This window comes from Perca flavescens, chromosome 5 (assembly GCF_004354835.1).
Source record: "Perca flavescens isolate YP-PL-M2 chromosome 5, PFLA_1.0, whole genome shotgun sequence".
NCBI classification, from domain to species: domain Eukaryota; kingdom Metazoa; phylum Chordata; class Actinopteri; order Perciformes; family Percidae; genus Perca; species Perca flavescens.
In genome coordinates this window covers 33,756,463-33,777,205 of record NC_041335.1, presented here as the reverse complement: position 1 = coordinate 33,777,205, position 20,743 = coordinate 33,756,463, and the positions used below count along the sequence as shown (strand labels likewise).

The window sequence follows — 20,743 nt, the reverse complement described above, 5'->3', positions numbered from 1 at the left end:
GGGCTGACGCTTCTGTGGACACGAGACTGACGTCGCAGATTACAAATGAAGGGAGGCAGCGAAAATAGTGATGGGTTAAGGGAAGACACAGGCAAGAAAAAGCAACCGAAAGTTTGGGGATCATTTAAAGCTGCAAAGAAACGAAAACTCTGTACAGTCTAAAATCGTAAAATCAAACTAGCTTACCACAATAGCATAGGGTCAATGCTACATCATCTCAGTAGAAATCATCCATTTCACGGAACGAACACGACCCAAGGTAACATAAACGCCTGCTGCTCTCGTCCACCACGCTGTTTTACACAACTACAGCACGCAACTCTGCAAATAGTGATGACTTCTAAACTGTTTAGTAGTTTGCTACAAATCTTGAAATTTTGACAAATTCTTGTAAACTAACAAACGAGCCCTGGAGCAGTAAATCCTCATGGCTACTTAATATGCACATGAATGACATCATCGGATCATGCCGATGATGACCGTATAGTTGAATGGACCTGCTGTAAGCTTTGTACCGTCACATTTACCCTCGGGTTAGTGAACAGCTCTTTTGCATATCCAGTGCAAAGAGCCAGAGGCATGAAGGGGAAGGGAAGGGCGTGAGAAAGATTAACATTTGGGCCACCAAAAATGTACAACAGATTAACGGGCTTTGTGGCCCATGTGGCCGGTGCTTACAAATATTAGCATATATCTCTGTTATTGTATGCAATTTGGCAATAACAAATGTTGCTTTTCCTAAAAAAGGAAACCTTAGTAATCGATTGCTGCAGCCCTATTGCCTGCTGATGGTACGTGCTTTTTTTTGTTTTTGTCTTTTGTCTGTTATCTGCTGTGGTCAAACTCCGCTATATTCAGGAAGTGTCTTTTTTTAAAAGCAGATACAATAAAAAGGGGAGTTCATATATATCTCTGACTGCTTGAATTTGTTGATGAAAACCCTGTGTAGCAATATATATAATAATATTGAGGATCATATTGCATCATGATATCAAATCGATTTGAATCGTTGACGGGATAATGGAATCGTGGGACCAGTGAAGATTCACACACCTACAGATAGTCGTACAGTGCTAACGCTAGACTAACCTTCTGTTTCTGTTGTGAAGTTTGAAGAAGAGCTTTGCTAGAGCAACACGTTGCCTGTTAATTCCAGCTTGTTATCGAATGCAATATCGTTCCTATTTAAATCTGCAAACATGTTGATGCTACGCTTCCAGTTTCTTTGACTGATTTCTTCTCTTCTTATTCAACTGTTGCTCAGTGGGATCTTTGTCTCTTTCTGCCCTTTCAGTTGTCAGCCTCGTTGGACCATTGTACAGCGTTTTGTTTTCCATGTTACAAAACCAAATAACATCTATTTGTAAAGAGGACTTTCCACAACCTAAAAGCATGAAATGTGAACATGGTTCAACTTTAGCTCTGTAAGCTGTCAGTGATGACCGATCGTACGTGTGCATGTGTGTTATGTTCAGGGAGGGATGGTTTTAACTCATGCACAACAATACAAAACATGCAAGAATTAAATCCCCCCCCTTCAATACCATGGATATAGCGCCACTCGACCAGGCATGCCAAAACACTTATTTATGAACGTCAATATCCAATGAGCATAATGTCAAAATGATATGGCACAAGGTGGTGTCAACATAAAACACAGCGCTTTCAAGCCGGAGAGCAGAGTTCAAAACCAAAATATTTTCACCCATGAAACACTCATTCTTTCCTTGTGAAAGCTGTCAGTGACGACAGATCGTATGCATGTGTGTAATGTTAATTAGTCCTGGCTGCCCCTCGTCCCAGTTGTTATTCGGTTATGTTAATGAGCGTCTCCTGGTCTGCGCAGGGATGACCAAGGTGAAGGTGGGGAAGGAGGACCAGTCGTCCAACGAGTTTGTGGAGAAGAGGCGGTCGGCACTTGAGAGGTACGAAGAGAAGAAAATGATGAATGCATTTAAAAAAAATGCATTCATCATGTTTGATTTGATAGGTTTTGGGTTGCAAGATGGTCAGCAGCACAAACGAGACGTATGCAAGATGGGTATCTACTAAATCCAAATCCTTACTTTCAGGCAGGCGTTATCCAGCATTTAGACACATCAGTTACACTATCATCATGTGATGATGCAGTCATAAGCGGGAACACTTTTCAAATGCATCCTCTGTGGTGCATTCAGGGACACTCTGACATCTGAAAATCGAGATGTTTTCTTTTTTAAATTATTGTTTGAAAATGAAACCCACAAGACAAACAGTGAATACAATAGGCACTTTGTAACGTGGAGTTTGAAAAGTGCTGTATAAATTAAGATGATTATTATTATTATTATTATTATTATTATTATTATTATAAGTATATGAGGGCAAAATATTGATTCATTTAATTTTATGAAACTAAACATTGGGATTTAGATTGTGGTAATATAGTGATTAATTTGAGATAAGTTAGAGATACACACACGCACAGGAAGCGGCGTTCTTTAATTAGAGCCTTTCACACACAGCGGAGAATCTCTAAATATTAAGGAAGGATAGTTTTTTTTTTTACACCAACCAAATCACCAAGACACCAAATCATATTAAAGAAGAAGCTGGTTTCCTACAACAACTAACAAGGAGAATAACCAATCACTGGATTAGAAACTGGTCATCATGCTCAGTAATAGCTTTCTTCTGTTCCAGGTATTTGATGAGAACCGTGAAGCTTCCCGTCCTGCTGAAGGATCCTGACGTCCTGCTGTTTCTGGAGAGCTCCGAGGTAAAACAAAGAATGATGTTTTCTCGTTTCCTCACAGGTGTGATTTAGTTTCAGCCGCAGTTCTCACAGCCTGATGCCTTTTCAATGTTACTGGCAATTTAAAACTTCTTAAAATGAAAAAGTCCAGTCAGCCTTAAACAGTGGACTACAGTCTGCATTGTTAGTCAGAAACCTCTTCTTCATCAGTGCCTCAATGCAGAAAATCAACAAAACCTGTGATCTGCAGTCTGTTTCTGTGACTACGACACCGCAGAGCACACATGCCTGATTTTTTTCTGAAGTCCTTTTTCTATTTCTGGAGTTTCAGTTTTGCTTGAAAACACTTGGGGAAACTAATATACTGTAGTTATGAGATGCAAGTTTTGGATCAGGTGAGAGTCAGCTGATAATTATCTGTGGGTTCATCATTACCAGAGACCCCCCAAACACATTTATACATTGTTATTATAAAGACTTTGGTTATTCTAAGGGGCTTACTCAATTGATTTGATTGATTGATTGATTGATTGATTGATTTATATTATTATTGTCATGCATAAATAATATTTGCAAAAACATGCCCAAACATGCTTACAAGACGCCATTATTTAGAAAAAGAGCAACATAAGAGTAGTCCCATAATTACAAATAATACTAAACAAATTTACCAACCTGGCATTTTTTTCCAAGCTTTAGAAACAAACTGCATTAAAATGAAACAATCGTTTCATTCTCTCATTGTCACATTTCTGGATTTAAAACAGACATTTCATTAAATATAGATATTCTTAACTCGTCATACAGTAACAAGGACAATACAAAAGAAAATGTGATTGATTCTCAACTTCTCCTAATTCGCATAACTCACACAACCTGTTGTCCGTCTGGATGTTTTTAACGTGCCAACCTAAAGGGCCCGAGGAAGGATTCCTGATCTCAACTCTGCAACTAAAGACCTCTGACTCCTTGATAAGTTTGCTATGGATCGAATCACCATGACGTCATGACAGAGACGGTTTAGAACCGAGACGCCCAGACTCGGAGTAGTTTCCTGTATCTGTGTCACGTGGGCTCCGCCACGGCCACGCCTCTTTAGGAGACTAGCAGCATGTCCTGAGTGCAGAAGTGAACGTGAACACAGATTATGACCGATTCCCCATAGTCACCAAGTATATATTGGACCCATTTTCCACAAGCCACATATCTCCAGGACACTCTGACACTAAAATGGCATTTTACAGACGGAGAAAATTAACTTTGTTTGAGACCTGTTTCAGTCTCAGGACCAAACTCTCGCGAGATCTGGCACAGAGAAGCTAACGTCAGCTAACATTCGTTAACACCCTAACAACTAAATATCTAACGTTAGCAAAAGAACATATTAACAAATTATTTAAATAGAACTTTTCATCCATCCACACGACCTTCACCACACGTTCAAACAAGGCCACGCCCCTTTAGGAGACAGGAAGTGTGTACAGTTGCATACCATTGGCGCTGCTTAAAATGCGCTGTCTTTTAGAATAAAGGATCTTTGGTGACGCTAACACAAAAGACACTTCCTGGGGAGACAAATGGCAGTTAATTTGAATAGCAGAGATGTGTGAAATCGACAAACTTGTTTATTTCTGTTGTCATTTTCAGCCGTAACTGTAACATTTAAAGACCTATAGTTAAACACAGAGGTCTGACCTGTCTGACGTTTCTGCTGTGCTTATTTTCTGTACCGTGTTGCTTCGCTAGCGTCTTTGATAAACCAAATCAAGCGCTACGACCAGCAAAACCTACCGCCGGTCGGACTGACTGCTAGTTTGGGTGGTGTCATTTTCTTTGGTCCTTGGCCCAACAGGTAAATTAGCTCTCCAAGCTAACGTTAGTGAAAGTGGTAAAGTGAAAGCACCAGCGTCCAGTTTAGATGAATAAGATGAGAGTATATCCAGTTGTTCCACGTCCCCGTTTGATCAGCGCTTGTACAGTATGTCCGGGACGCAGGCGTTTTCTACCCCGAAGTTAATGTGAACTAATATTATGATTCGGTCTCTAATAGGAGGTTCATTGACATAATTGTGCTTGATTTGAAGATATGTTCTCTTTTAACCGTTTTTCTTCAAATCTAGCAAATCACTTTCTTCTCATTGTGTTGCATGCTGCATGATAAACTATTACTACACATATATCATAATTCAGGTTCCTCAAAAACGGCATGAAGCTCTGATTTATTAGCGATTTATTCCAAAGAAAAACCTTCTGTGGACCTTGTATTCTGACTTATTAAGCAGTCTTATGATGAAGTGGAGCTACAGGTTGACAGCAGCAGAAAGGTCAGGGGTCATGCATGATGCATTCTCTGGGAACCCTTGATATCCACAGTAATGTCCTGTTGAGATGTCTCACTCTGGACCAAAGAGACAGACTGATAGACCGTCTCAAATGGGGCAAAAACAATTAACTACCCCCTCCACACACACACACACACACACACACACTACAAGGGCCAAACAGTCGGTCTGAGTTTTCCTCACTTCTTTTTCCCAACAAGCAGCAAAGCGTCCCGACAAGGTCAAACCAACAAGCCTCTAAAAACTGCCTCAGGGTTTAAGGGCCTGCGGCGTTCCCTGTTTCCTCGCTTTACTGTCCACTCCGACTAAATCCTCTGTAACATTTCATCCCCACCCCACCCCACCCCCTCTCTGCCACCCACCTAACTGTTTGCGGGATTGCGTTGGGAAGGAGCCGGCAGTTGTTGGGTCCAGAATAAATGGCCTCATGTCACAGATTTAACAGATGAATCACTCGGACGCTTGACCGAGCGTGTCGGTTCGTCCGGCCGGCTTAATGAAACACAACCAGAGGAGGGAGGGTGGATATGGGGAGGGAGGGAGGGAGGGAGGGAGGATGGGACAGGGCTGCAATTGAAAGCAATTTTTACCACCCTGCCTCCACTCATTTACCCTCCTCCCTCCTTCAGCGAGGCCCCCTGGGGACCGAGCCGTCCCCCGTTGCTCCCGTTAAATGAGATTGGAGGGGGGGGCAAATGTGCTCCAGCGTCAGAGGAAAACCCTATATGTCCGGGGAAAAAGTTAACTTTTCCAAAATGAAGAAAAATGGGCCTATTTTCAGATGGACGTCCGGGTGTTTACAGAGTGACGCGATGGGTTCTGAGTCGGTTTTTGCAGCTGTTAAAGTTGCTCGGCACATAAAGCGGCCGCATTACATCTGATTGGAGCTAAAACGTGGGAGACATTACAATCAGGGGGGTGGAGGGGGGAGCACAGCTTTGATAGAGTTAGAGAGACGAAAGATGGAAAGAAAAGAAACAAGAGAAACTGAACAGCAAGCAAAAGAAGGTCAAATTCAACAGCGAGGGCAACGGTACAAAACATAAAATGAAAGAGATTTGAAATGAGACAAACCGAGAGAAAGAAAAAGAAAAGACATCTCTCTGTTTTTTTTGGCATTTCTTTAAACCAATCACAATCGTCTTGGGCGGTGCTCTGCGGCGGACGGAGCAACGGTGCCTCTGCTAAATAGCCTCGGGAAGGAACTTGTTTTGGTGGAACATGTGTACGTTCAAAAGTTGTTTTGGTCGTGCAGCAGAAAGCTCAGATTGGACAGACGTCATTACCCTGCAGAGATCTGAGGAGCAGTTAACCACAGTCTTTGCCAACACAAAGACAGCAGAAGGTAACGGACATCCGGCCGAAAAGAAATACATACAGCGGAACTTCCGTTGGCACCGGAGCAATCGCGGAAGTGGAACGTTGTGGATCTAGACTGATATATACCTAGAGAATTAGTGGAAAATAAGTGAGAAATAACAGGCTGTTCCTCAGTGCTCATGCTGTTTATGTGTTTGTTTGTTGTCCAGTTGCCGCGTGCAGTCAGCACTCAGGCTCTGAGCAGCGCCGGACTTCTCCGGATGGTCAACAAGGCCGCCGAAGCCGTCAACAAGATGACCATCAAGATGAACGAGTCAGACGCTGTGAGTGAAGGAGGAAGGAAGAGGAGGAGAGGATTGTGGGATGAAGCAAAGGAAATAAAATGAGGGAAGAGGAGAGAAGGAGGTCTCAGTAAGGCTGAAGGAAAGACAGGAATGAAGGGAGCTGGGGAGGAAGGAAGAAAGACCAGGTGGAATAACAAAGTAGCGTTACTATAACAAATAATGGCCCTTGGTCAGGAAGGTAGAAAGGAAAAATAAGGATGTAGAGCAAATGTGATGGAAAGGAAATATGAAGGAAGTAGGGATAGGGAGGAGTTAGGGAAAAGAAGGATGAAGTAAGTAATTAGAGGGGGTAAAGAAGGGAAGAAAAAATAAGGAACTAGGGAGGAAGAAAGAGGATGTAAAAGGGAAGTATGGAGGGAAAAAGGATGTAGTAAGGGAGGAAGAAAAAAGGGAATATGAACTAAGGATGTGGGGACAGGAAGGTAAGGTAGAGAAGGATGAAATAAGGAATTAGGATTAGAGGAAAAAAGGAAACCCAATAAAGTGAGCATGGAAATAAGGAACTAGGTAGGAAGAAAGGAAGGATGTAAATAAGGAAATACGGAAGGAGAAAGAAGGAAGTAAGGAAGGAAAAAAGAAAAGGTAAAATAAAAAAGGAAAGAAAATGGGAGGAAAGAAATAAAGAAGGAAGTGAGAGTCTGATGTAACAGAGGATTTCTGAAAAATTTGATTATTTTAGTCCAAAAAACTAAAAAAGTGTGTGTGTGTGTGTGTGTGTGTCTGTGTCTGTGTGTGGGGGGTGTCAGTGGTTTGAGGAGAAGCAGCAGCATTTTGAGAATCTGGATGTTCAGCTGAGGAAACTTCATGCCAGCATGGAGTCCCTGGTCCTTCACAGGAAAGGTACGATCTGAAAACCAGATATTTTGAGACCTACCCCTCACACGTTCTGGCACCAGCCTCTTGAGTTTCTCCCGTCGTCTCCTCTTCAGAGCTGTCGGTGAACACGGCGCAGTTCGCCAAGTCGGCGGCCATGTTGGGGAACAGCGAGGACCACACGGCTCTGTCCCGAGCTCTGTCCCAGCTGGCCGAGGTGGAGGAGAAGATCGACCAGCTGCACCAGGACCAGGCCAACGCAGACTTCTACCTGTTCTCCGAGTTACTGGGCGACTACGTCCGCCTCATCACCGCTGTCAAGGTACGAGCGGGTCTGCTGGTAGTGGGAGAACACAAACTCCATGATAACACACCGACTGAACCTTTAAAGAAACACGCCGACCTATTGGGACTTTCGCTTATTCACTGTATCCCCCAGAGTTAGATAAGTCCATACATACCCTTCTCATCTCCTTGGGTGTCTGAGGCCCCCACCACTAGCCTGGTTAGCATAGATCCTGGAGGTAACCGGCTCCATCTAGCCTACTGCTCCGAATAAGTGACAAAATAACACCAACATTTTCCTATTTACATGTTGTGTTTTGTATAGTCACAGCGTGTACAAATAACAAGGTTACATGAGACACCGCCATCTTCTAACCGTATACATACTGGGAACTATATTCTCAGAAGGCAAAGCACTGCTACTTGGGCAGAGTGATTATTACTCCAACTCTGAGCGAACTCTCTGCTCCTCACCAAGGGGCTTCTCCGGTGCAGCAAGCAAATCACTCTGCCCAAGTAGCAGTGCTTTGCCTTCTGAGAATATAGTTCTAACTCTGGGGGATACGGTGAATAAGTCGGCGTGTTCCTTTAACTGGAGTTCTCTATCAAACCCTCTGCAGAGTAAATAGGGTTGTTATTTAAAATCCGTAACAATGACTAAAACTCTGTTCTGCTGAATTACTGAGCTGCTGGACACCAAACACCCGAGTCCAGGTAGGAACCAGACAGGAAGTGGGAAAGTAGAGTCAAATTACAGTAGAGTAGAACTACAATGGAGTAGATGGAACTACAGATAAGAGAACTTTAGTACAGTAGTCTGAAGTTGTGGATCGTATTCTGCTGTATTTCATTGAGTTGTGACTGCAGCTATTGAACCTTATTTGAATCCACCCAACCATTTAAAAAAAAAAAAAAAAAAAAAAAAAAAAAAGTAGATAAAATGTGACCTGTCATTTATAAGCTCAAACACATAAAGCATTTAGTTAGACTTTATATAAATATATATCTACATTTATTTAGATTTATTTTTTATGTGTCAAAAAGTCCTTCTGCTGCTCAGTTAAGTTTGGTCATCCTTTACATTTTTGTGGCTGATTTAATGTAAAATACACTGAGCTAAAGCTTTAACTCTCGGTGGCTGTAACGGAAGAAAACAAAAACAAAACCACAGCTACGAAAAAGAATTACAGAATGCATTTAGTAATTAAGCTGGCCGTGAACATTTTAGTGTATATTTGTGCAAATGAGATCTTGTCCAATTTAAATAAAGGCATTGGGTTAGGTAAGTTTATCTCTATGATAAAATCAACAATGGGTCTTGAAATTGAAGTCATTGTTAAAAGTGTGTGTGTGTGTGCGTGTGCGTGTGTGCGTGCGCAGGGTGTGTTTGACCACCGTATGAAGACGTGGCAGAAGTGGCAGGACAGTCAGATGCTCCTGCAGAAGAAACGAGAAGCTGAAGCCAAACTGCAGTTCAACAACAAACCAGACAAACTGCAGCAGGCCAAAGACGAGATCAAAGAGGTGAGACGAGAGACGGACAGACCCAAACGGATTAAGTGTAGTAATTATAAATGCTTATTTTGGATGGCTTTCCACTAGTTATGGAAGAAAATCTAATAATAAAACAGGCCCAAAATCTCAAAATTGACCAGTGCAGGAAAAACACGTCCGGTCTCTGAAGAAATTGTGGCGTTGCAGGTTTTTGCTCTGACGCCTGATGATCGTTTTCATTAAAGTGATGGTTCGGAGTAATTTCACCCTAGGGTGCTTTGCACCATGACCTCGAGCCAAACACCCCCCCAGAAGCTTTTTTCACTTGGGTCGAACATTGGGAGAGTTAGCGTAGAGTAGCGTTATCAGCTGAATAGCTTAGCGCAGGGGCTAATGGACCCACATTTGTATCTCGTAAATGACCCCACTAATAATGCCCGAAATGATACCAAACGTCTACACTAGTACAAATAGGTTATGTACTCATAAAACCATGGATTGGAAAGTTTGTAAGTACACCAGAAGTTTATGAACACTTGCCTGCTCTCTTCTGCTCTCTGTTGCTGCTGCTGCTACCTGCAGTTAGACGAGTGCTTAGGGACCGTCTACAAATTACAACACCGAAAAGAGATGCAACAAAAATATTTATTTATTTAATGATTAAATAAGGTAATGTCTCCAAACTTACCTCAATTATTACTTGTCTCCTGCTAGTTATACTACAGCACAAAAAAAAGTTAAATTAAAAAAATATTTTTGTTGCATCTCTTTTCGGTGTTGTAATTTGTAGACGGCCCTAAGCACTCGTCTTACAGCAGCAACAACAACAACAGAGAACAGAAACCAGCAGGCAAGTGTTATTTACATAAACTTCTGGTGTACTTACAAACTTTCCAATCCATCGTTTTATGAGTAAATAAACTAGTTGTACTACAGTAGACGTTTGGTATCATTTTGGGCATTAATAGTAGGGTAACTTACGAGATACAAACGTGGGTCCATTAGCCCCTGCGCTAAGCTATTCAGCTGATAACGCTACTCTACGCTAACTCTCCCAATGTTCGACCCAGGTGAAAAAAGCTTCTGGGGGGGTATTTGGCTCGAGGTCATGGTGCAAAGGACCCTAGGGTGAAATTACTCTGAACCATCACTTTAAAGCTGTAGTCCTGATTCCTTCATTTAAAATAATTAGTACACTGGTTAATTAAATACCACATTATTAGTATGATAATAATTAGGGCTGCAACTAACGATTCATTTGACTGTTGATTAATCTGTAGGTCATTTTCTCGATTAATCAAATAGTTGTTTGGTTTATAAAATGTCAGAAAATGATGAAAAAAGTTTCCCAAAAGCCCAAGATGACGTCCTCAAATGTATGGATTTGTCCACAACTCAAAGGTATTCAGTTTACTGTCACAGAGGAGAGAAGAAACTAGAACATATTCACATTTAACAAGCTGGAATGAGAGAATTTTATTTTTATTTTTTCATAAAAAATGACTCTAATCGATTATCAAAATAGTTGGCGATTAATTAATGAGTTGACAACTAATCGATTCATCTTTGCAACTCTAATAACCATACATGTTTATACACCGTATGGTTCAAACTCTAGTTGTACTTTATCAAGTGAACCGTTGCGCTCAGTCACTCTCCTCTCTCGGAGGCTGTTGGTGTGTCCAGTCAGCTAAAGCAGGCGCACCTTCACGGTTCAGTCATGTGAAAACTTTCTCTTCTCTATTTTTTTTTATATATAAATCTTGTGTTCTTTCAGTCTGCAGACTTCCCATGAACTCAGTACTGTACGACAAACAAGAGCAGGAGAGAGTAGAAAAGTACTTTATTAGAGCATCTGTTGAAGCTGTCACCGCACAAATTCATCCTCTCTGTCAGGAACACACACACACACACACACACACACACACACACACACACACACACAGCTGGCGTGGTCGGGGGTCTGGTATTAGAGCGGAGGAGCTGTCAGATGTGGGGTTTTAGAAGGAGGCTGGGGGGAGTTTTGGGGGAGGCTGTCAGAAGCTGCAGACGAGGACAGTAGAGTTACAACCAACATTTATTTGGAGCCGACAAGAGTTTTGCCGCCTGTCAGGAGTCGGGTTTTGGTTCACGCCTTGACAACAGCCAACAGAAAACACACAGAGGCTTTTTCTGAAGCCAGAAGAAGAGTTTTACTTCACGCTGCTGTTGTTGGTGCTGGAAACCTGGTGAGCAGCTGCTACACACAACACAGTAATGCTACAGATAAGACCGCTTTACACTGTGAATGCATGTAGAGTCCATAATCTGAAGGGAAAGAGCCATTTTGCCACAATTTACATCAAAATCCTTACTTCCTATGGTTGTCATAACTGAACACACAGAGATGATATTTTAAGTTTTGTTTAAATGAAATATCCTTACCTCCGATGTTCATCACAGCATCAAAGCCCCCAAAGTATGCCACGTCCTGAATATTTTTTCGTGTGGAAAAGATTGTCAGCAGAGGGAATAAAAGCTGTAAAGAAACTCGTCTTGTTCTTTCCTGCTGCGACAATATGATTTAATAGTTATAATTTCTAAAAAATACATTTAAAAAATATCTATTTACGTGCATACGTGCCTTTTCCCCAGGTATAATTTGTCAATTGATCAAAATATATAGTATAAAAGGAGCCATAAATTAGTTCTAATGTGCAGAACAACCTTCAGTCTGTCATCTTTTTCTGCCTCACACAGATATGCAACATGTTAAAAACACAATCCGCATTTAAAGTTTTCACTGCACAGGTAGAAATTATAGCTTAAACAACAACAGAGATGTGAACAGATGTTTTGAATGTAACTTTACTGTAATAAAATGCAGTTAAACACATTGTTTAAGGGCTGCATTGACAAATACACTTGAACTCAATGCCATCCATTTAACAGACTCTATACTATCAGGAAAGATCAGGACTCACGGTTTGATATAAAATACAAGATCATCATATTTTGTGCACATTAGTTGTGTGTTATTATATTGAGGTATATTTAATGTCAGTGTAAGTTCAGTAAGTTAAGTTCTGCACTTAATCATATCAAACGTTTACACAGTCAGTGATATATAAAAACTCAGTGGTGCGTTCAGAGTCTCTGCTGTCAGATGATTAACCCACACTGCCCTCTGTGGGCACCAAACAGGAACAACAGCCAGAGTTAGAAACACCCTGCTGCTGTATATCTGCTGCTGACACCGTTGTGTTCTGAGAAAATAGTTTTCCTCCAAAAGTGTATTTTTTTTTTTTCTTTTTTTTTTTTTTTTTTTTTTTTTTCTTTCAAAGTTCCTGCTCAGAAGGTGCAACAGAAGGCTTAGTTCTCAGCCCTTGTGGCTTTACAGATCAAAGCGCTGCAGATCTCCAGGTTTGAAGCTGTAAACAGCAGCTTGTTTTCAGTATTACAGAGCCACAGGGAGGACTTTCATTTTGGTTGGTGGTTTGCTTTTTCCTCAGTGCTTTGCTCATGTCTCTGGATCTTCCTCTATGATTTTGGAAGCTCTGAACATTTTTTTCTTTTCCTGCCTCATTAAATTTTGTTGCATTTTCCCTGCCATGCCTTCCTTCAACCAGGAGATTGAGGAGGTAGGACCTGCCCCGTCTGTCTGTCTGTCTGTCTGTCTGTCTATCTGTCTGTCTGTCTGTCTGTCTGTCTGTCTGTCTGTCTGCAGCTCTGTGTCCACCTGCCTGCCTTCTTCACAACTTTTAGTTGCCTCATTTCCTTTTCATATTTATTACCATTTGGTTGAACATTTTCATGATAACATTCATTTTTTTTCTGTTCAGTTAATGGTGTTCACAGAGTCACATGAAGTAGTTTGTCAGCGTAGGTCACATTTTCTCAAATTGTCCTTTTGGAATAACTTTATGGAAGTGTCTTTCTGAACGTTGGGGGGGGGGGGTCAACATTTTAACTCAAAACTTCAAATCAAATACCAGACAAACCCTTTCATGTGACCAAAGAGATCATATAGTCAAACAAAGGCTACGTTCACACAGCAAGTCTTAATTCTTAATTCTGATTCACATTGAATGTTCACATTACCTGTTTAAAACGTGGCCTATATCAGATTCCAGTGTGAACTGTTTGCCGTTTCGAACTGACCCGCATGCGCAGAAGAACAATAACAATGACATCAGACGCAGCACGCTGTTGCACTAAAGTTAGGGAGGTAATGGAGGACCTTCCCCGTTCTTCCATTTCATTTGCTAATTTTTCAAAAACGGAGCGGTTAAGGTATGATCCTTTGAGTTTTGATTGAAGTATCTCCCCATACACTAATTAGGTCTAAAACCTCATTCTCCCTCCATTGACTTCCTCCATCACTGTTCTCCATTTTGTAGGCCTAGTCAAGTTTTTAATTTGACTGTCTGTTTGGAGGGCTAACTCCCGCCGGCGCATAATTGTGACAAATGTCGACGACGTAAAAGTCTCATCAAATCCGCCTCGGTTATTCACACTGCGGCCGCATTGAAAACAATCAGACCTGGGTCTGATTCAGGACCACATATGGAAGTGGTCTAAATCAGATTTTTTCAAATCAGATCTGGGCAAGATTTGAGTGTTCACACTATCTGAAGAAGTCTGACCTAGTCACTTAACCCCAAAAGATTTGGGCCACTTTTGCCTGCAGTCTGAACGTAGCTGTATTGACTTGCATCCACAAGGCTTACAGAGCATTATTATGTAGTCCGATCCTTCATATACTGTAACCAGCTAATTATATTCCATCATTATTTCAGCCTTTTAAAGACTCATTTAACAGCCGGTTGTTATGTTAGTTAAGTAATTATTCATGACTTCAATTAATAAACTACAAGTATCACCTCTGACCTGCCAGTTGATTACAGTTGATGGAAATACATGCAAGACTAATTATTTGATCAGTTCAAAGTTAGTGCTGGTCAGAGTCACCAGAATGAAAGCACATAATAACAATCATGTCAACTTAACAAGTTTATTATTTTACAAATCTTGTGAACTTGCTGCATAAAAAGTTTATTCTTTTCAAAAAAAATAATTAAAAGGATATAGTCACCAAACCAACATCCTAATGGGGAAAACATGTAAAAAATATTGCAGCTGTTTGCTGGGGGAATCTTTGTTTGTACAGTACTCTATGTGAAGATACAGAATTACAATATTTTTGAATACATGGATTCAGAATTTAAATTTGTGTGGCATGATTTAGAAAACCGTTTAAACTGAACTTTTCCACAGATTTAAATGTACATCTTTTAAAGCTAGAGTTTACAAATGCAGTCTCCTTAATTGATTGAGCTCTTGGAGGAAAACATTTTGGACATATTCTTGTTTAAATTGGCAGTACAACTAGACCGATAAATCGACCGATATTAGCTAGGTTTGGGGTACTTTAGAAACGGTGTCAATATAAAAAGTTTGTCTACCAGAAACCATCAACATCAACAAGTAGATCTTCCAACCGTAAAATGTCCAGCTTCCTCACAATTAGAAAAGAAAACAAAACTAATCCAAGAAATCCATATCAAGATATATATGTTGTAAATACCGCCAATCTATTGTTATCTGATTATTGCAAAACTCTCAAATATCGATATCAGTATCAGCCCTGAAAATCCAGTAATCAGTGGAGTCATACAGTGTGGACAGTTAGTTGTTTTATTGTTGTTGCAGTTTGGTTAAACTGACACCATCTGTACCAATCTTCACTGTTAAGTTTCGGTATAAAGCTGCAGGTGATCCTGATAGTCTGAAGGTTTGCAGAAGGGTTTAGAGACTCCACAGCTAGAAATTTATTCATCAAACTATTCTATTCTGGCCAACAAGGTTCCCCGTATGAAACGGGAACGCAAAAATTACAAATGTTGTCTTCCTTTGTGTTTTTCAGCTGGAGGGGAAGGTCGAGCAGGGAGAGAGAGAATTTGAACAAATCTCAAAAACTATACGCAAAGAAGTCAGCAGGTTTGAGGTGAGGAGATCTGATGGATGGATGAATAAGGAGGGGAATGACTGAGTGAATGAGCTTTCTAATGAATGGTTTGGTGAATAAAAGAATGAATGTTCATCTGTTGATGTGAGGTACATCCTCAAGTTATCTGTATAATACAAAAAATTAAAATGTGTGAATTTTTTTTCCAACAGAAAGAGAGAGTGAAGGACTTTAAAACGATCATTATTAAATACCTGGAGTCACTGGTTCAAACACAACAGCAGGTAAAGACAAAGACATTTTTATTATTATTAATATTATAGTAAAAATACTGTTGTGTATATAGTTTGCATAACGGTTCAATATAAAATGATGTGAAATACAATAACTCACATAGATGACTCAAAAATACGGAAGTCTGCGGCTGCCAATATTAAAATGAAATTAATTTAATTGAAATTTAATTTTGCCTTCAGGTGCGCATGATGTATGACTAAAGAAAAATGTAATAATTAAAATTCATCATCAACATCAACAAAAAATCCCAATGGCAGGATTCTTTAGGCCATTTTTATTTAATTTTTCAGATTAAATGATAACGTAGGGCATAATTCATAGTGAATACAAAATGGTACATGTTATACATGCTTTTTTATTTGTGAGTCTTGTCAAAGACAAATTTTAACACACAGTTCAATTTGATATAAGTATTTTATGTTAGTAAGCAGCCACAGACTTCCATAAATGTGTTAAATACAAAATATATTTTACACTACAACTTTTTACTTTTAGATAGAACCAGAAAACATTTGTGGCACATTAATGAAAAGTGAATCCTTTTATTTTTCTCTCATAGCTGATAAAATACTGGGATGCCTTCTTACCCGAGGCCAAGGCCATCTCATAGAGTTCACACAAACACAACAGACAGTCCTGACTGGCTCCGGTCAAACTACACTACCCATAATGCACCGGTCCTCCTACACCTGTTTATCCCCAGACTGAAGAAGAGCAGTGAAGGCAGCGAATCAGCTCCAAGTGACTTTTCTGCAGTTAAAAAAAAATCAACATCAAACCTCTCTTTGAATTTACACTTATTCATCTTTTATGCCTCTTTTTTTCTCTGCTGAACTCAGTGTTGCGTTCACGTCCTGTCAGAGTAATTGTTCTCTTGATTGATGCTTTTACAATAATACTGTAATGTTCACAACAGTCTTGCACTTCTCAAACTATCTCCTTCTAAGTGTTATTGGAATTCAGCAACATTCAAAATCTGAGTTCCTGTATGGGATTCTGTTTATATAAACATTCAACCTGCGATGTTATTTTTAAGCCTGAAGCTCATATTCCCATACGACATGAACGCAGCATGAGTTATGACCCTGGTGATGGCTTTCCTCTCCAAACAGATTCTAACGTGCTGTCTGTTTTTACAACTTTGTTTTTTTTGAGGCACTTTGTTCATTTCTTTTTTTTTTTTTTTTTTTTTTTTCACCAGACACAAATGGAATGGGTGGGTGGAGACATGGGTGGAGCAGTCTCACTTCGTACTTTATTTTTAATGATTAACCTCTGTTTCTCAACAAAAACATACAGTATATCCACATTCTAAGGTAAAGGAATTGTAGTTCTTTCCTAACGAGGACTTGAACCTTTGACTTTTTATTTCAACGGAGCAGATTTTATTTCAGCTCATTGTCTCTGCCTTTGAAACTAGGAATGTGAAAATGTTTATCCATATTTTATCCGTAAGTAACATTTTAACATTATAGCATTTTTATCCAGCCTTATTAGTTGTAATGCTACTATCAGCAGGTAAACGTGGGGACCACTAACACTCCCAAAACAAACCTTTTAAGTTTGACTATCTGAGGTTTCGTCTTAGTTTGGAACGCAAGCTGTGAAACTGATCCGGAGTCAGTGATGAAGGACGGCTGACTGCATCCTCTTTGTTATTTTGTGTCTTGTACTTCCTGTCACCTCACTCACTTCCCCCTCACTTCCATTGCAAAACAAGAGCCCCTGTTTTTGTTGCTGTATGATCGCAAGTGAAGGCAACGTTTTCTCATTTACTGTCCTCTTTGAGCCAATGAGAGCAGAGGAGGAAGAATCTCGCTTCTCGGTTCAGTTCCCTGCTGCTGTCTCATAAACATCGGTAAACTCAGAAAAGTAATTTTTGTTATTTTTAGATTTGTCTTCTACCTTGAAAAGCTTAATTATTACCCATAGTTAATGTGAGTTATGCAGTGTTTAATGTATCAAAGGATGGAGAGTTTCCCTTAAAAGCACTGAGCCCCTTTCCACTTTATTAATATGTTCCTGTGTTTGGAAAGTATAACACCAAACCAGCGCTGAAGATGCATTTCATGACTTCATCAACCTTTGCAGTACAAATGATGTGCTTGTTAGCATCTCTAAGCATTCCCACCGCAGAGGAAGGATTCCCTGTTGAAGGAGACTGAACTAGAGCCAGAAGTAAGAGTGCCAGAGTATTTTCAGGTGTGGAGGAAGTGAGTGATTGTCTGGTGACAGTGTGTGTCCGTCCAGAGAGCAGCCTCAGACGGTTTCTCTTCCTATTGATCAGTGTGAAGGCTACAGTTAGAAATATTGAACTGCTAATTTGTTTCTTGATTTTTATTTTGTTGGATTTAAAGCACACTTCGTTATCAGAATAAAATCTGACATCCTGAATCTATCAGAGAAGCTACAAATCTTGTATTAAAGTTGAAATCAAAACTGGAGTTTTCATTCATCCTCATCTCCCACTACTCCTTAATCGTTAATCATAAAACACTGTAATGATTGCTACAATTTTGTATTTTATTCCATGTTTTATTCCACATTTTCTTGCCGCCTAAATGATGTGCAGTTGTTGAGAACATTCAGTTGATTTTATTTTTTGTTGTTTTCACAAATGATGATGAAATTCTTTAATTGAGCAGATTGTTGTTTTTTTTTTAAAGTCTTTTGGTTTTGACATGGCATTCCTGCTGCGCAGAGCAGACGTTTCAGAACTTTAATTACAATAAAGGAATGTATCTCATCTGTGGTTGGACTGGGTTATAATCATTCAACATATTTAATCCTTACTTGCTTCTGTTGTTAGATGTTATTTCCTTGATGCTTAAAATGAAAACTCATGACACCAAATGTTATTCACTTACTTTTAAAGCTTACGTACAAGATAAGTTATAAATAATCTGCAACGGAGCAACTGAAGTCCCCAAAACTGAATTTATTATCATGTGCTCACAAGATGTTAAAAGATCATTTGTGCACACAAATCTGTATCCTGTGCACAAGATAAAAAAGTTTTTCTTCAGGATAATATACTCTGTATTTTTTTTATATTTAATGCTCACTGCTGATGTACAGAGGTGTTCAAGGAGCATTGTTACCCTCATGATATGCACAACTTTGCCTACAGGCAGCCAATCCTGAGCTGCGTACCTTTCCTGTCACCTGTCCTCTGTCACTGTACTCGCGTGTGTATTGTGTGAGCCGTGAGGATCTTATCCTGCTCTATTTTTTTATTTTATTCCACGGAGTCGAATTGTCAGAACCTCAAAGTGATAATGCAGAGACTGGAAAAGATTCACACATACTGTCAGGAGGCTTCCGCTCTGCATATACCACACACACACACACACACACCCACACACACACACACACACACACACACTGTGAATATAGGCAGAGTGCTGTCAGAAAGTGGGCTGTACGTTACTTTGCATTGTGGCTGTCACAGGATCGACTAGCTGTCATAATCACGCTGCAGGTTTCTGTGAAAGACGAAAGTCTTCGTCATCTTCTTTCATCTTTCTGTCACTGTTTGTTTTCTCTTTCACGTTGCAGCATCACCAGTTGAGATGTTGCCATTTGAGGTAAGTGTCATCTTTTTTTTTTTTTAAATGATTGTATTTTCATGTGTTTATGTATTGCTGACAGAATTAATTTGGTCATTTTTACAGTTTGCAGATTTGTCATAGTTTTTAAATGTGTGAAAGTCACAATGATTGAGTAAAATCATTTGCAAAATATACAATATTTCATCGTATATATTTTAACAATATTTTAAAGCATCAATTCTTCCTTTTTTTTTCTATTTAGTAACTGTTTGCTTGCTATACTATTGATAAGTAACGTTAATCAATCACCTAGTAACGAGTTAGCAACCACAACAAACACTGTAGCCACAATGTACATAGAAACCAACCAGTAACACTGTAGCAATCACTTATCAACCACCTCAAACACATGAGCAACCCCTAACAACAGCCCGGTCTCACAGAATTCCGTGAAATGACCACAAACTGTTAATTCCGTGTGGCCATCACGGAAAACAATGCCAATGTGAAGTCAATGAGAAGATGACGTAGCATTAAGAGCAACTACGATAGCGAGTAGCAGTATAAATGCCCAAAAATCCGGGTTGGGAGGTTGGTTGGAGTGGTGGATGGGTCAACCAACACAGGACCCAGGAGACCTTTCATGTTTCCTAAACCCAACCAACGCTTTCTTCTTTTCCTAAACCCAACCATCCCGTTGTTGTCCCGCGTGTCAAGTGAAACATAAGCCCACCCACGACCTTTTCCTTAACTTAAGGGGCCGTGTTCATTTCACGGGATTCTTCAGTGGGCCATCACAGAATGTTTTGCACTTCCTCCTCTGCTTACAGATGACTCCCCATATCTGTTGTTGTAACGTGACTGTAGGACAGTTGGGTTTCTTAAATTCAGCAAAAATAAAGCCTTATCTTTATCATGATTTTTCAATTTACTGTGGTAAAAAATCCAAAATGTTTCTTCACATTACTTAGATTGTTTGGAATCATGATTATCCGTTCTGCGAGGCCTACAAGTCTCCTCTGTTTTGCTTCAATGAAGATAATACAAATGGTTTTATTTAATAAGGGCAACAAGGCAAGCTTTATAATGTGACCGTGCATTTCACAGATGCCCCCTGCTGGATAACAACATTTTTCTTCAGTTGTGAATTTGGGCATCAAGATTGAATATACATTTTTTTCCCATGAACTTTGAATAAAAGGTGACAGTCCTTGTAGCCGTTGCTCTAATAATATATTAGGCTGTAGTTCACCCTCTAAATCCTCCCCTCTTAATATGACTTTCCCTTACAGAATATACAAGATATACTGTGGTCCTCCTGTCTTTCAGGTTAAGAATAATGTAGGTAAACCTGCATCCTTAACCTCCCACTATCACTTAAACCGAAGAGTAATGGTGCATCCACTTTTCCAGCTTCACCTCCACCTCTAAAATTTTCACTTTGACTCCAGAATAATGCATCTGCATTTGTTTTCCTCGCTAACTCTAACCTCTCGCTCTCACATGACTCCAGAATAATGGAGATGTATTTATTTTTACACCTTCCGTCTCGACCCCCCGTCGCTATCAATCTGGCTTTAGAATAATGTAGGCACATCTGTTCTGCTCACCCCCCT

At 40.0% G+C, this 20,743-nt stretch overlaps 1 protein-coding gene across 1 annotated transcript in view; it reads left to right on the top strand.

The window, feature by feature from the left end:
* snx2 (sorting nexin 2) overlaps positions 1–18,324 on the top strand; it is a 32,794-nt gene extending 14,470 nt beyond the window's left edge. Inside the window, exons 7-15 of the mRNA XM_028578136.1 lie at positions 1,847–1,925; positions 2,683–2,758; positions 6,606–6,719; positions 7,487–7,580; positions 7,670–7,875; positions 9,219–9,362; positions 15,238–15,318; positions 15,492–15,563; positions 16,136–18,324. Of these exons, the coding sequence (XP_028433937.1) occupies positions 1,847–1,925; positions 2,683–2,758; positions 6,606–6,719; positions 7,487–7,580; positions 7,670–7,875; positions 9,219–9,362; positions 15,238–15,318; positions 15,492–15,563; positions 16,136–16,186 (917 nt within the window). The 3' untranslated portion in view covers positions 16,187–18,324. The remainder of the gene's footprint in view (positions 1–1,846; positions 1,926–2,682; positions 2,759–6,605; positions 6,720–7,486; positions 7,581–7,669; positions 7,876–9,218; positions 9,363–15,237; positions 15,319–15,491; positions 15,564–16,135) is intronic.
* Positions 18,325–20,743: the final 2,419 nt, after the last annotated feature.